General features: G+C 36.7%; 1 protein-coding gene across 8 annotated transcripts in view; it reads right to left on the bottom strand.

Annotated features, from left to right (window-relative positions):
- The window catches only part of PHC3 (polyhomeotic homolog 3), a 39,685-nt gene that overhangs the window by 9,570 nt on the left and 13,122 nt on the right, over nt 1–16,993 (bottom strand). For 5 of the 8 annotated variants that reach the window (XM_069792746.1, XM_069792749.1, XM_069792745.1 and 2 more), the window contains 8 exons: nt 16,595–16,835; nt 14,246–15,123; nt 12,663–12,813; nt 10,724–10,977; nt 9,721–9,877; nt 5,409–5,523; nt 4,033–4,183; nt 3,710–3,941 (listed from right to left, as the gene is read on the bottom strand). In XM_069792746.1, the coding sequence (XP_069648847.1) occupies nt 3,710–3,941; nt 4,033–4,183; nt 5,409–5,523; nt 9,721–9,877; nt 10,724–10,977; nt 12,663–12,813; nt 14,246–15,123; nt 16,595–16,835 (2,179 nt within the window). Of the gene's footprint in view, nt 1–3,451; nt 3,553–3,709; nt 3,942–4,032; nt 4,184–5,408; nt 5,524–9,720; nt 9,878–10,723; nt 10,978–12,662; nt 12,814–14,245; nt 15,124–16,594; nt 16,836–16,993 lie in introns of all 8 variants that reach the window. The other 3 variants (XR_011326237.1, XR_011326238.1, XR_011326239.1) reach the window with 3 other exon arrangements.

Genomic DNA, 16,993 nt, shown 5'->3' with positions numbered 1-16,993 from the left:
TTAAGCAGAAACAGTCAGTTATGCCTGGCTGTATGGCAGCTCTGCTGTATGGACAAAGGTCTTCTAACAATGGCAATAACAGCACTCATTGTCAGTTGTTTATTTGAAACTTCTTTCCCCATAACCACTTTTTTTTTTTCATCTATTTATATTCTTAATCCAGTGGTCTCTCCATCTGTCTCAGAGCCTTTCAGACACATTTTAATTTGTGCTCCACCTTCCATTCCTGCTTTCGATTATTCCTCAGTAAAGCCTGTTTTTTGGCATTTTTGTATTTTCCCCTGTTCTAAAAGTATACTATTACAGAGATGCGAACATATTGTGAAAAACTCCTTTTCCACCCCAGATGAAGAGCAATTCACTAATTTCATGTCCTCTTGTGTGTTCAGATTTAAATTCTATAAAAAAGATACTCTAATTTTCTGATGGATTTACAAATGTGTAAGAGAAAAACAGAAAGCAAATGTGGAAGAAAGTATTGACATCCAAACCTTAATTCGTCTGGATTATTACTGTGCAGTGGTCACAACATTCAAGGTTGGAAAAGGTTAGCTTTTCACAGAGAATAAAGCAGGATTTTTTTCCTTAATGATTTGTTAAGCAGACCTCATGCAACAATTAGCTGCCACTTTATAAAGGAAAGGGAAAAATTAAAAGATATTTTGAAAAGAGAAAGGTCTTATTACGGAATTTTATTGTAGCCTCTGGCTACACCTCTGAACCTCTGTAGTTTAGGTTACAACTGTATGAACTACAATCCCAAAAGTCAAACAGTTATTCTGTAGCAGTTGGCTAACTTTTACTCAGAACCAAGGACTATTTTCCATAGCATTTAAAACAACACAGCTTTAATACATGATAAACACCCAGTTCTTGAGCATTATTTATTGTAACAAGAAATTAGAGTGGTATTTTTGGAGAAAAAAAAAAAACAAATTAGTTTGTCAAAACCAGTATTTATATAGCCACTAAAGCCATCAAAATGTTTTAGGGCTTGCATGTATTCCATAACATTTACGTTTAATATTTCTGGTACAGTGATGCACTAGCGCAGTGCATCAATAAGAGAACATTCTTCAAGAGCCCAGAGTTGTCAGAGGGTGCCTGGAACAGTGCTGCCAATTCCAGCTACCAAGTGAAGATAATGCTGCCAGTAACATGAAGAAAAATCTTAGGACAACTGACCATTCTCAGGAGGATTTAACAGCTCTATCATCATCATAAAGGTTCTCATTTATGTGTTGACAACAGACAAAACATCTGTAAGCCAAGTGCTAAGTATTTCTGTGAAAGGTGTCACTGTATGTCTGACTTGAGACCCGAACATGGTGATTGTCAGACCACAGCATTTGCAAAGATTGAGAGATCAAGAGAAGTTTTTACATGTAGGAATAAAAGCAGTCCTATTAAAATAGATAATTGGTTGTTGTTGCAGGCTTTTTTCTTTCAGCAGGATACAAAGCATTTCCATGCAACTTTTCCTAAAATACCTTTTCTCAAAGTCATTTCAGAAAAGCAAAAGATGAAAGTTGATGTATTTCAGTTCCCCCATTCAAGCACATTTGGGTATTCTTACACACTTTTGCAATAGGTTGTTGTGCAATAACTTAGCTGAAAAAAGGATGGGATGCGGGTGAAAGACCATTAATCTTGCAACTGAAGAAAGAAAGGAGGAACAACTCTGCTGGGGCTTAAACTGTTGCTCTTTCCCCCAGAAGAAGAAAGTAACAGTACAACTGTCCTACAATCTTCATTTCTCCAAAAGACTCCAGAGCAATTGGAAAACCTCACAAGGACACGACTCCGCAGTTACATCTCAGCTACAGACTCTATAGAGGAAGCTGTAAATCAGAACAGATGTCCCTAATGTTTATGAAAAGCTGACAAATCACCATCTCCTACAACACAGCAGATGGTCTGCATGGACTGCACCAAATATATATTGCAAAATAGTATAGTGAAAGTCAATTATATTATTTCTTGCATTATTCAACTCTGACAGCATTGAAAAAATATTTTTTTCAAGAGAGTGGCTTGAGAATATATTGAACAGAATAGACCCCAAAATTGCCAAAAAACATGAATGTAGCTATGTAACAATAAAAATTCTGGCAGATTGTGAATATAATTTTAAATACCTATTGAACTTCTTTAAAAAAAGTATTTGAGAAACTAGGCCTTAATATGGATGGGAATGAGTAATTATAATAATTTTTAATTAAATACAGAAAAATATAAAGTTTGTTGAAAATCAAAGATTACCTTGTTTATAGAACACACAAAAACCCCCCAGATCCAGCAGCTGGTGAAACATTCTACAAGGAATGGGTTCAAAATGGAAACCACATGTTAAGAATAATATTTTTGTTTTCATACTTGCAAGGGAATTGTGTTTATGTGGTACTTTAAGTTTTCTAGAAAGGAACTATCATTTATTCTTTTGCAGAACCTGGGATCAGGAAGTTATTGAGTTAACTAGAGCCTCAGATCTATAAAAATAGTAACTAAAGCCAGCAGTGATACAGTCATACACCAGTAACACAGCTAAAGTACAGAAATACGAATGACCATGTCATAAATCTAAGGAGCTTTGCTTGTTTTTACAGACATCACTACAGGTTCCCAAAAGCATATAGTGTAACTTACTTGCAATTTATAAACCAGCAGAAGAAAGGTACTGCAAGGATGACCTCTGCTGATTTAAGACATCCCTTACTCAATTATTTACCTGACCTACTTTATAAAAGATTAACTTTATATGGTTTAACTTATGGTCAAAACCCATGTGCGTGACTTCGCAATGAAGATACATTCCTTACAGGTTATTAACCTAATGGGATACACAGAAAAATGGTTTAGCATTTCTAAACTAGAAAATCAGGAACAAACTTAACCTGTGTTTCAATGTTTTGACATGTGAGTTACATGGGTAAGGAACAAAAATTTTTGTATGACTGCTATTATGGAGACCTACCTTGTTACCCGGAAGGATTACAGTATCTGATCAGACAGAATGGCATCCTTCGGAGAAAGAGGGGAGTGAAACTTTACAGCTTATGATAGTTAGGAAATGATAAATAAATGCCAAATAACCTGAAGATGATATAAAGGTAACTGTGAATACTGAGCTAGAAAAAAGGTTTGTGAATAAGTAGAAACAACGTTATTTTTTTCTGAGAACAGACTGTGTCTACCAGTATGCAGAGACTGTATGCAGAAGTTCTCTGCATTTCAGTTACTGAGCAAAGCTATGCAAAACAAAATTTAGCTTTATAGAAGAAATTTGTTTATTCTTTTTTAATGACATATCATGACAGGTCTTTCAAATTTTTCAGTTGTATAAAGGAAAATAACTCCCTTCTTGCTTGTTCTACTGAATAAGCAGCAAGTAAGGAGGGAAGAGAAGAAAGAAATGTAAAGGGGAGGAAGTGTGTCTGATCTCTCTACTGACCTCTTGAGAGAAATCAGACTGAAGGGAGGAACAGCTCTAATCTCCATCAGCTGGGGTGCAACAGCAGAAGTGGGACTAGTTCTATCAACATGGGATTTGTGCTGAAGGAACAAGCAAGAGGAAAGAAATCACATTCCAGTTTCTATCACCAACTAACAAGTACACTAGTGCTGTTACCACACCACTTCCTCATCACACCAATGCTAAAAAGCAAGGAGCTTTACTGTTAAAAGAAATGGAAGAAGTCATTGCACATACCAGGCAAAGAATGTATGAAGGCCCAAACTTCATCAACAGTCCATACTGATGGGTCAGCTTGCACCACTGGTAACAAGTCAATGCTCTCTGGCATTTTCCTAATTCTTAGTTCCCTAAGTTCACGTTCTCTCTCTCTTTCACTCTGTCTTCGCAGCCGTGTGGTCATGGCAGCTGGAACAGCATCTTCATGAGAAGCCGTATCTTCTTCTGCAGATGGATAAGTAATTGGAAGCTGGAAAACGCAGTACAAATACACTACAGTATTATAATTTATTTATAATTCCCAAAACAATGCCATAGTTTTAAGCAAATATTCCACAGACCTGTCTAAGAAAATGATCTCGTGACGCCCCATCAGGGCCACTCGGTCGACGCCCGCGTCGCCCAAGACTTTGGCTATCTGATTTCCGATTCCAGCGACTGGTCTTGTCTGATGTAAACAGCCCAAATTTCTTAGTGCAACTAAGGCTGTGCCTAAAGAAGTAAGATATACTCAATAATGCACTAATAGTTTTTTGGACTGCATTCAATCAATTAACAATAAAATTACATTTTTGTCTACAGAAATGCTGCCTAATCAAAGACAACAACAAGTGTCACAAATATAAGAGAAAGGTATCTCAAAGGCCATTTACTCAAACCCCTTGTCTTGATGCAAGATCAAATACATCTCCACCATCCCTGGAAGATGTCAGCCTTTCCCATTCTTAAAAATTTTCCATGATAGAAGTCCCAACAAGTACCAAATCAAATGTATACATTCCCACTACTGAAAATGGAAATGTCTCACACTGGGGATTAAAAAAACAGCAGACGTAAGAGAAAGGTGGTCTCAAGGCGCACTGACACTGATGCAAAAAAAAAAAAAAAGAACTAAGTGGTGATTAGAAATGGGAAAGTATTCCCCATTTCTAAAACATCTGGGATTGAATATCAATTTTCCAGCTGTAATGATGGAAAATTTTACATTCAGATGTTGACTATGAATTCTTCCTCTCTTAACCAAACCAAAACAAACACAGCATATAAACCCAAAGAGAAATAGAAACTAGCTGTTTTCCTCTGCCAACCACCTACAAGCAAATGGCATCACTTATTCTTTTCAAGAAAGGAGAAGCTTTAGAAAACACTAAATTATTTATGTTTATGAATATTTCTATTTTACTGTATACAAATAAAGAATTTTTACGCTGTTGCTAAAAACATTTAAGAATGTTTTTTGTCTATGTGGCATTTCAATTATGCCAAGATAAATGGAGTGGGTTTATTTCCCCCAGCATCACACAAAACTGTAAGAAAGCCCACCTAGCCCAGCATTCTTTCTCTGACATTGCCCAACATCAAGGGAAAGACAATAAGAATATGAGAAATATGTAACCATTTGTGGCCCGTGAACCTCTGCACCAATTTCCATACACTTAGTAACCCTTAATGGATTTCTTTTCCATGATACCCATCACCTTCCCATAAGCCCAAGAGCACTCACAGCACCCTCTGGAAAGAAGTTCATGATTTTACTGTAGTTTCCTTTGTCTATCTTCTTGAAATATAATCTACCATAGTCCTTTGTACCCGTATATTCTGCAAATTCAGGTAGAAGGCAGTCATGTTTTATTGTTTCTTTATTTTTCAACATCAGATACTATTTGGGTGCTATTCCATTGACCTGATAATGATAAGCAATAACTAGACAGAGTACCTTTTGGCACAGGATGTGGAGCAGAATCTTTTTGACCGTAGAAACTTATTAGAATATCCCATTTTTCCACAAAATTCACACTTCAGAAGATCATTTTCAATTTCATCCAGTCCTTCTAAAGAAAGGAATGAGGCATAAAGAAGTCAGTTTCAATGACACAAAATTATGTTCAAATTTCTCATCTCAAGCAGGCAGGCAGAAGAGTTTGAAATATCTAACATATTTAATTAAATACTTTGATTAAGAGGAAATTATGCAAAGCTAAGCAAGTCACAGATTTCATTCTCTATAGAAAACATCTTGAGCAAACTGAACCTTACTGAACCTTCAATTAAGTTATTCAATGAACTTAATCAGCTTTTTTTGTTAAATTTCAAGTCATCCATGAGCAAGTATGCCCTCAAACATAGCAAACAATTAAAAAGAAGTGTTACAGCCCTCATGAATTGCCTATAAAAAGTTCATTAAGACAACCAGGCATTCCACAGTCTAAATTCAAGCTCTCCTGTAATGAGATAATGCATTAACCTTTTAAAATACTTTCTTTGAATAAGCAACCACTACAACCAAAGGGACTTGTGAAAGCAAGTAAAACACTGAATCTTATCTATTAAAAAGATAAGCTGCATATAAGAAAGAAAAGGACTATAGCATCTACCAATCTACAGTCTACTGTTGCAGAGTATTTTTCTGTTATTAGTGAGATGAGGAGGCACTTTTCCTGCTCCTTGTGAAGAATTCAAACACCAGCTGAGAGAAGGATCAGTGAAAGAAAAAATAGAAAAGCCCAAAAGAAGGCAGTACAAGGCAGCATACATGTCACATGCTGAATGTCTATGCTCTCTCCTGCTGGAAGTGTATTTTGTGGGTAGAGCATGGTTTGTACATAGTTTAGAATAATGCCTCTACATCTGCAAACCAACTTGACTTCTGGCATGGAAAAAAAAAGCCACAACCAAAAAATAAACTTATCCCCATGCACTATCCATGAAATTCATCATAAGGAGAGAAGGAGTGAAACTGGCACGAACTGAAATGGAACATTTTGCGGTCATTCAGGTTAAGTAAAAGAACTGCGTGCCACATGGCTGCAATCACAGACAAAATACATTGCTCAAAAATTCAGAGGACTAAACAAACATACATTTCTCCCACATTTCTAATTTACACACGTCACTGTTTCATATAGTTTGCCTCTTGCTATTCACCTTCTGTGTTCATACTTTCAATTTTACACAATTAGTTGCAAAAATTGCAAACTAGCTTTTTGTTCTAAACTCTTTGTTAAACTCTGATGCCAGCTAATGCAAATGCAGGTATCAATTGATATTAAGTTGAAAGATTTTAACTATGAATTTGTAAAAGTCTGTTATAGCAATGTTAACTCACTAAACTGCTTGCTAACACTAACTATTGTACTGACAAAGTAACAAAAAAGCACTAGTGCAGCAAAGGGCTGAAAATGCTGAACAGGGTATTTGAATAACTAATCTGATGCATCAGGACTCAAAGACATAACTGAAATCAACAAATCCTCAGACTGAAAATTACCATGTTGCAAGTCTCCAACTTAGTAAGTTGGTATCACACAAGAAGTAAAAACTGGCAATGGGAGACATACCACATCTGACCAACCTTGCAACTGAAGTTAAATACCAGAAATGCAACCTTCAAATAAATCACACTCTCTCTAAAAAAAAAACCAAAACACCCCTCACTCCCAACCCAGGTCATGCTATGTCGAAAAAAGTGACAACAGAGCGAAGCAAAAATTGATGCTAAAAGCCTTTTCTTTTGCATATTAGGTGTTTCTACCATACATGCAATCATACCATAACCTGGTTTAGCATCAGAAAATCTCCTTTGCTCAACTTCTGCATATGCGGATGTCTCTCAATGCTGGATGCTTCTCACTAGTTCATCTAATGAGTAGCTGCACATTGTGTACATAAACCTAACACCAGCTGTCAGGAACAATAACTAAAAGCAAAACCATGCACATTTGAATAATTCCATAAAACAACAGGCAAGCTGTTTGAAATCTGAGAAACAACATAGTGTTAATACTGAAAAGTTCTTAGGGAATGCCATTGAAAAGAAAACTGAATTAAGATCTACTGTAACAAATTAAGGGCAAAATAACTATTGCAAACAGAGCTTCACATAGTCTAGAAGATACACCAGATGGCAGGAAGTTTCTTTTGTTTGAAATATATTGGGTGAAACAAGGTATTGAAAAAAAAGCTGTAGTCTTATCAAGAAAGCAAGTTCATTTAATAGCAATTTATGAAGCGATTTACTAAGCACAGTCATGACCTAAGAGATTTACACATCTCATTTTCTGTGTATAGAAGTAGTATAACTCCATTGAGCTGTAAAATAACAAAAAAAAAGTCAAACAAGTCATGCAATTTACCAGATTACTTTTTTTTTTTTTTTTAAAGCCTCTTGTGCTTGATGCTTTCATGTCACTGGACTTCCCTCTCAAAGAACTGGTTACATGGAAGCCCTTACTGGGAGACCAAACAAATAACAGCAATTTTAAATTAAATGAAACAAAGGTTTAGAAAACTTCCAGTCACACTGCAACCCTCCACTACTAATATGCCAGATGCCTGCCTTCTAAAATTTAGTCTGCTATGCCTGTGTGAAGGTTTGTGAAAAATAAAGTATGGTCCTTGAATTATTTTACAGCAGAATATTGTGTAATATATTAAAAAAAAATTTACTCTGTAAAAATTGTTTCTTCATTTTTCTATGTAGACAACTTAATTACAACAGAAAAGAAAGTTACAGTTACAAAGCAAAGCACTTCAAATGTCTGCCACTGCCTATACTAGGCTGTTACTGCAAAATGCAGGGCTCTGTACTATACTGAGATATACTAGTAAATGCAATCATATAATTAGCCATAATTCAGGATATCCTGTTTTATGATTCATTTTCAGGCACTATTTCCACAGTTTCTGACTTCTTTGCACAGATGTTACATCAACACGTAGGAGGACTGGAACCCATCAATATTTCCTTTCAGTGATGTCCTTCCAAGCTAATCCAGCTCCTACTAAAAATCAGTGCTGCAAGTAAAAATACACTCTTAATTTTAAGCAGAGATACATATTGCCTGAGCGGTAAAGTAAATCAGTGTAAGCAAAAATTCCAACCATGTTTACTTGACTTCACTACCAACAAATACTCTTCTTGAATTCAAAATGCTTTCTAAAGCAAGCTTTTTACCTTGTCCACAATCCTTGACTTGGGTCTGACCCAATAGACTTATAAGCAGTAATGGATATAAATCACTGCAGTAAAAAAATAATGTATCAGAATCTAATAATCTGAAAGACTGAATTTTGAGCTAATTTGTTTGCCGAGATACACAATAGATGCAGCCAACTTCCCTATTGCAGTTCAGTACCATTCATCAGGGCAGAAACCACAGTAAGTAACAAACTGCCATTGGTGTTGCTATCTCAAAAGTTCCAGTGAGAAAAGATCAGGGGGATGGACTGTTTTAATTAAATGACAGTTTACAATGCCTAGAGCAGGAAGCAGTTGAAGCACAGCTATGATGACACTTGCTACTGCTCAGGACATGCTGTCTTGGCTTTTTCCAGCCCCTTGCCCGATGCAGACCTGTGGCAGTAGAAGGCACTGTATTTGTCCCTTCTTAACCTGCTCGCTCCAGTTTTGATAATGAAAGAGGGAAAAGAACTATTTTAAGAGAATGAAACTAAGAGTTGCATTAAGACAAATTCAAACAGATCACCAAAACCAGCTCCTGTGCAATTGCTCAAGCTGTGGAAGAGAAAATACAGAGGTGGCTGAAAAAATCTGGACTTTCAAATCTTGGATGAATTTATACAAAAATGTGAGTTAAAGAAGAATTTGGATTTCCTGGGCCAGGCCATGGTTTAATTGTCATTTCACATCACTCATGAGGCTACCTACATTTGGGCTTGAACAGTAATAGTGGTGTAACACAGCCAAAATAGTTGATTGCCAAGTTCTAAAAAATCCATGATGATGATTATGACAGGTACTGCATGGGGAACTCAATTTAGCCCATGAGTTGTGCCTAAGACCACCGTATTCTTAAGCAGGACAAGTGCATAGTTTCTTGACATTTGTGTGCATCTACAGCAACCGCTGTTATGATGTGCAGCTAGTAAAAAACATTTGAAAATAGTTTCTATTAGAGATAGTGTAAAGGCTGGAGAAAGATTCCAGAAGTACAGACAGGATGAGATTCTGTAATACATACAGAACTGCAGGGGAAAAAAAAATGGGTATTTAAACAAAAACTACAAACCTTCTGCAATCATATCCTCTATCTCTGTGTCCGATGAGTTGTCTGCATGTTTTGTATTCTGCAAGTCTGATTCAACACACACAACACTCATGATTTGACCCTCCACTAGCAATCTTTTTTCTGCAGGCTGTTCTACCAGCAAAGATGAACGACTTACCTATTGCAATAAAAGCAAAGCAACAGTGATTAACTGAACAATAAATAATTGAAAATAGTATTTGTGACTTAGCAGCTGTAACTGAGACTAGAATCACAGTTTCTATTCCGCACCAATGAATCATTATGATACAGCACCAAAGCTCTAAATACCATTTCTCAAGCAAATACAAAGACTCACTCCTGGCTCTGCAGAGTTTGCAATTACATTTAACAAAGGAAGAAACACATTATTTCTAGAGAAGTGAAGAAATAGGAAAATGAGAGACACATTAAATTAGTTAATAAGGCAGGCTTATAGGTTTCAAACTGTCCATTTGTGGATTTAAAAGTCTTCAACAGTAATTCTTACCAGATATAGTACTAATCACACCAAGCTCAATAAGGGGCTTGCCAGTGCTTTAAACAACAAAATGTTAACATTTTAGAATTTTAACACAGACTCATCTCACACATTTAAATTATCACTTAAGTTATCTATAAGACAGACAAACAAACCAAAGTTATTGCAAATGGTAGCCTAAAATCACTCTCTGTAGTTATCTCCGTGTATAGCCTATCTACTCAACTCTGTCTCTGTTTTCATTTAGAACCTTGTCATCCAGTGATACTGGCAGGCCAAACAGTAACATGAATTCTGACTACATATGTAAGACAATAAAAACAGTATACAAGTATACTGAATGCTGTAAGAAACAGGTTACCAATCAGTGGAAAAAAGGTCAAAACCAACATTTGAAAAATTATTCAAGATCTAAATAGCTACTAGCCACAAATAACATCACCCTTAAAAATAGTTTGTTTCAAAAATTAGCAGTAAAAAATTCATAGCAACTTTTACACTTACAGGGAACGGCTCTAACCCCTCCTGAATCACAAAGCCTTCAATAACATGGGTCAGGATCTGTGGTTTAACAATAGCCTGTGGAGGTTTATTTTCTAGGCTAGGAATGCTATTGGGCATTGATGTGCTGTTGCTCCTTGTTGTTGCTGCTGGAAGCAAAAGAGGTGGTGGTGGAATAGAGGCATGTGAAGGATCAGATGGAGATTTAATTACTGAGGCACTGACTGATGATGTCACTGAAGGTAGTCCCCCATGTTCTGAAAAAAATAACAAACTACGTTATGTTTTTGTCACTTATGTCCAACCATTGGCTCAGAATTCTAGAAATAAGCGGTGATAAGCACACCCATCTCTGCACCCATCATCTTGTAACACATGCTTTTCCCTATGGTTTACAGTTTTTACCTTCAAAACAAGATGTTTTTCCTTGACAGACTATTTCCACAAATGAACAGTTCCCATGTAAACATTTTCCTTTACTCAGTAGCTACAAACTATAAGCATAGCTGGCTATTAATTACCTACACAAATCACAAATCCTAAGTCAAAAGCAGAAACCAGTATTTTCAAACATTGGATTCTCAAGAGTGAGCAGCTGAGGTATTTTTGAAGAAAGAATTTATTTTCAGGGATGCTTTGAGCCTCAGTAACCTGCAGGGTCACAAGTATGTACAACATCAAGGCACTAAGCACCCAGTTATATGCATAGCATATATACACACACTCTATACTATAGAGAGAGTGTATATATTTGTATATTTAGCACATTGTGGAAGTTACATTAGTTTGCAGGACAACAATTGATACAGGCATGTATATCTTACAATTCACTGAAGAAGAATTTTCATTAGAACGTCTCCTTACTGTTGAAAGGGTTAAAGCCCCAAGGACAAGGGGATGTTGTAAATAAAGGTATGTTTCCTTCTGTTCTGAGAAGATAACAACCTTAAGCCCTTTTTCAGATAAATTAGCTTAGTTTGTCAGTATGGTTTGCATCAAAAGGATGTTAATCAAGGAAGAGTAGATAGTAGAGTTGCCCACGAACATTCTTTAGGATAAGCTATCCAAACATGTAAAATGTGCCCCTGCACAGAATCCGAGGAAGAGGTCAACTAGCGGACAGGTGATGAAGATTATTGAAGACTACCAGAGGACCCCAAAGGACCACCAAAAGAAGATGACTGCGCATGCAGATCAGACATTTACATATATTAATGAGTTCTCAAAAACCAGGAAAACCTGTTTATGGAAATAAGTTCTCATAAATTCTATGAATATGTATAGCTTTAATGTATATAACCCTCTAAAGGTTCACCCAATCGTTGGAGCACTCATGGTGGACTCATCCCCAGTGCTGCCCGGTGCTATAATAAAGGATGCCCGCTTAATACTAACTTCGTTGCTATTGAGCTTTATTTCAGGGAACTCTCTGAATACTCCATTTTCCCTACGGGGAGATTTGGACCTTAAAAAGTACCTGTGAATTTTGTTTCACTGTGGCATATAAAAAAAATGGTGCCAAAAAGAATCATACACTGCAGTCAACAGCAACTTCTGATTGCTGACCCTGATCCTGCAAAATCAATCTTCACACCAGACCAGTCAGCATATTTTGCCCATATCACACAGCTATCACTTAAAGATTAACTGGAGAGTGACACCCCCGTCAAGATTTTAGTATAAAAGTACATGCTAAAGAGCTCAAATAAGCATTTTCTGTGCTACATGTTATCCAAATATATATATAAGCTACACCTTCGGGACTGAATTATTTGTTCTATCACATGGATTTCTAATATATTTCATATAGTTTGTTTTACTTAAAAAATGATACCACTAAATTATAAAAAAGATCAAAATAATAGATTTTTATTTTAAAACATCAATAACTAGTAGAAGTTTCTAAGAAGAACAGCTACCTTAGTTTGACATTTGTTCTCACCTGACAAAGGATCTTCTGAATTAAGTGTCTCTCCATTCCCCAAGGTTATGGCTGGTGGAGACAGAGTGGGTGGCGTAGGTGTTCTAGCCATATGGACACAATCTGATTCCTCAGGCATCTCTTCTTCACATACATTCTCCACTTGGTAAATCTGCATCCAACAAACTATTGCTTTAGAGAGATTTCCATTCTACCTTAATACCTTAAAAGAGTTACATAAATACAGTTTTTAAAATAAATTACCAGTTCAAATATGCTGATCTCCTAATAAAATATTAGTTTCCAAACTGCATACAAAACAATAAACTATGGGGGCATCATAATGTCTATAAGAGCAAAATTATTTGTTACAAATAGCAAAATATGAAGAGGTACGGTTCTATCAAACAGACCAGAGAACTTGACTTTTTCAATATCTTATCTTTATAGTTTACTGTATTTTTATTTACACACACATTGGTGGCTATTTAAACACTTCTGCAAAATGCAAGCTTTATAACATAACGACAAGTCTGCAAATCGTTCTCTATCTTATACAGCAGCGTAATCAAACTGAGTATTTCAGAAGAGTACACTAAGACTATCAAGCATTAGTGGTTATAAGAGATTATGAAGTATTTTCCTCAAAACTATTAAAGTAAATTTACATGAATTACTGACAAGTCAGTTTAGCAGATGAGGATGTAGAACACTACCTTATCAAAGCAAACCTGGCTTCTACTCTTTTGCTGAATTTCTACATGAAATATCAGAAAGTTGAGATTCTTATTACCCTCTTAATATAAATTAAACAGCACACCTTCCTCCTTATCCTGTTGGTAGCCTGAAAAAAGCCTCCAAGAGCTGTTGATTCTTTTACTTAATCTCATTAGCAAGTTACCATTAAACACCACCTTAAATGTCAGCATTATTTGCATATCATTTTATTTCACTGATATTTCACTGCACATGATTTTAGTTCAGTGTGAGTGAAGCTGGAATCTTCAGTTACAAACTGTAGATGTCCGAGACTAACACTGAACTAAATTAAATGGCAGTGATGGGGAACACCAAGACAGCATCAAAAATTCCCCTATTCTTTTATGAAGAGGATCTTTTTGATGTTAGTACAAAATTAATTATCCAGAACTTAATAAACTTCTACACACCTTCGCGCCTAGTATAGAGATGATTCTCCTACTCAAAATTTTGATTGCCTATATTTGTATTAACATAAAGAGGTAAAAGCTTACAGTCCATATGGTATATTTATCAAAATTCATTTTGACAAAAGCGTTGACATATATTTACTTGCTTTTTTAACTTTAGATATGCTGCAATTTCATTAAGAGATAAGATCTGAGGCCCAAAAATTGCACTTTCATGATTCTTGGTTGATATTCTTGACTGATGATCCAAAAAGCCAAAAAGCAAATCACAAGGAAAATGTCTGTTTTCTTAAAACTTGTTTCTGTAATCAACAGGTTTCTTCTGGTTCTCTGTCTAGCACCTAGTTTAGCTCCCTCTGAAGTCAATGGGCCAGATTTACAGCTCTTCAGAGAAGCCGAGGATAAAGAATAAAGGACTACAATATTACCACTTACCACTGGAGTTTCAATCGGTACTGATGGCTGCACCTGAAGATTCACTGCAACAGTCTGTGGTGGTGGAAGAGTTTGAAATGGCAGCTGGACCAAAGCTTCTGCAGCAGGAAGTTCTTCCTCAGAAACCAAAGTGTTTTGAACCAAAACCTGGCCCTGGGACAGAATTTCAGGCTGCACTTGTAAAGACTGCACAGACTGCAACGGCAGTTGTTGAATCTGGGTTGAAGATGTTGACAGCTGAGGAGGAGCTGCAAGAGGGATAGGTGTGGACTGCAAGGCTGAATATTGCTGGTGTGGTGTCGAGGACACAATCTGTTGGCCTGGGGAAACTAAGCTGGGCTGATCTACTGACCCTATATGTACAGCGGGGGAAGATGGAAGTGGAAGATGTGACGGAAGATTAAGTGGCTGTGCAATTGGTCGAACTGGATTGGTAGTAGGCTGCTGAGGAACAGTCTGCTCTGGCTGAAGAGCTGTGGGCACGAGGGAGTTTGCCTGTGACTGAATAAGTGCTTGAGGGTGAATAATTATTGTGGGTGACTGACTAGGGGAGTGAGAAGGTGGAGGGGATACCACTACTGACTGCTGAGCTGACTGGGATGGAGTAGGAGATAGTGTTAGAGGGGGAGGATGGATGTGAATAGGTGAGCAATGAGACTGGACACTGCTGGGACCTGGAGGAAGACCATGGCTTGGGAGCGGTAGACAGTGCTGTGATGGAGGGGGCTCCTGACCCGAAGGAGTCTGAAGTGCAATTGGCTGGACTTGCTGCTGCTGTTGCAATATCAGCTGATGATGGGAAATCTTTGGAGGTGGTGAATGAAGTGGGATCTGCTGATGTTTTACTAAAGAATGAGGTTGCAATGGAGAATATGAAGCTGTGAGGGAAGAAAAAAAGTGACAATTAGTATTTATTTCTTTCAGTCAAGAGAACATTATAAAAATATTAAAAGAAAGGAAGTTTTTAAAGTAAGACCACCACAACTTCTTCAACCCTTCGGATCTATGTTTAGAAATATCATCTTTGACAGCATATAGTACCCAAGAACCATTTATTAAGGTAATATATCAATTTCCAAAGCAAAATGCCACAATGAATAAAGGAACATAGCCATGCTTTTTACATATATATACACCTATATGTACTTTCTATATAAAAGCATCTAAACTTATCTTTTTGGTGCTAGTTCTAGGATTATTGCTGATCCAGCCTTTGCTTATTTAAAAATTTCATGCTACTTTAAATGGATTTAACCTTTACTTTGAAACAGACTGGAATGAAAGAGATAAGCATGTCACAATCCACAGGCTTTGTTGAAAACTGCTAAGTTAAAGTTTAGGTAATATGCTTTTAAGACACTAAACAAAATTCCAAGAGTTCAGTATGAATTAAAACCTTTCAAAGTATTTGCCTGAACTTGAACACACAAGCTGCAAGGTATGAATTTAAAAATAGTGCAGCTTCCAGAGATATCACATCACCTTTAAGTGAACCAGTGACTCACTAGTAATTCCTTACAGCGCACGCACACATATTTTCCTCCACATGCAAACCTCTTCTTGCTTTGTCTTCTCCACTTGAGAAACAACTCATTTATGTTGCTTTTTTTATTATTTATTCTGCTAGTGAAGATGGATTTTTTCCTAATAGAAGTGAGTTCTAGGAGCATCAGGGCTCAATGCCTCAGGAACGTCTGCCTTGCAGTCTTACTCCTTCTCTAAAAGCTGCCATTAAGCCAAGCTAAATTCCACAGAATTCAGATCAATTGTCTACACTAGCCTTACTCTTTCAAAATAAGGAAGCTAAAATGCAAATACAGGCTTTTACATTGCATGCAATATCTAACTAACTGCATGCTTATTTTGACTTACCTCTTAATACAAAATACAAAAGTACTTGATATAAGAACATTCTGATGACACAGACAAGACAGAAAAAAAAACCCCAACCAAAAAACAACCCCAACAAAACAGATGTTGATAAGAGCAAGAGGCCTGAGGTGGTTTCAGCCCACGTATTGCTTCCCAAAGATTGGGGATGACATGTCCTAACAATGAGCATACAGAAAAACCAGTAATGAGAATCATGTTTGTACTGTGATTCAACCGTGTCTTGCAATTGCTATATTGTGCTTGTACTGTGATTTAAGAACACTGCTGTATCGCTCTGCTAAATCAAAAACCTGTGTAACATCCAATATCAACAAATAAGTAAATTTACTATTAAACGTAAAACTCTATTCATGTGGAATATCTAAGAACCTGCTCAGAGAGCACTGGACTCTGACAGAACCGTAACATACAAACTTTAATTGAAATAACTTTCTTATGGGTCCATTTTCATCCTACCTGGTGTTATTAAGTGATGTATGCTTGATGTCCGTGTGACTGGTGTACTCCGACACTCTGGAGTTGGGCTCTCGCCTTTTCTATTGCTTTCTGAGGGATCTGGTTGGCTGCCCTTTGAACTGGTTACAGGTTTATTAGGGCACAGAGACAATGACTGGGTTTGACTGCTGCTCTTTGGTGGGCCATTCTGTGAACTTGACAATACACCCAACTTCTGACTGCGCAATGTCAAGTTCTGAACCTGAAAAATGAGCAAAATGTGAAAAACACCAAACCAAAGAAACATCTATGACAAACATCCAGGCAAAAATAGCAAAAAAAAATAACATTATGTAATGATTCTCATCCTATGTGATCAAAATACATGAGAAGTTAAAAATCTGCATATCGGTGTATCTA

Source organism: Haliaeetus albicilla, chromosome 9 (assembly GCF_947461875.1).
Source record: "Haliaeetus albicilla chromosome 9, bHalAlb1.1, whole genome shotgun sequence".
In the NCBI taxonomy this organism is placed as follows: domain Eukaryota; kingdom Metazoa; phylum Chordata; class Aves; order Accipitriformes; family Accipitridae; genus Haliaeetus; species Haliaeetus albicilla.
The sequence above is the reverse complement of the archived record's forward strand: the minus strand, read 5'-3'. Positions and strand labels throughout refer to the sequence as shown.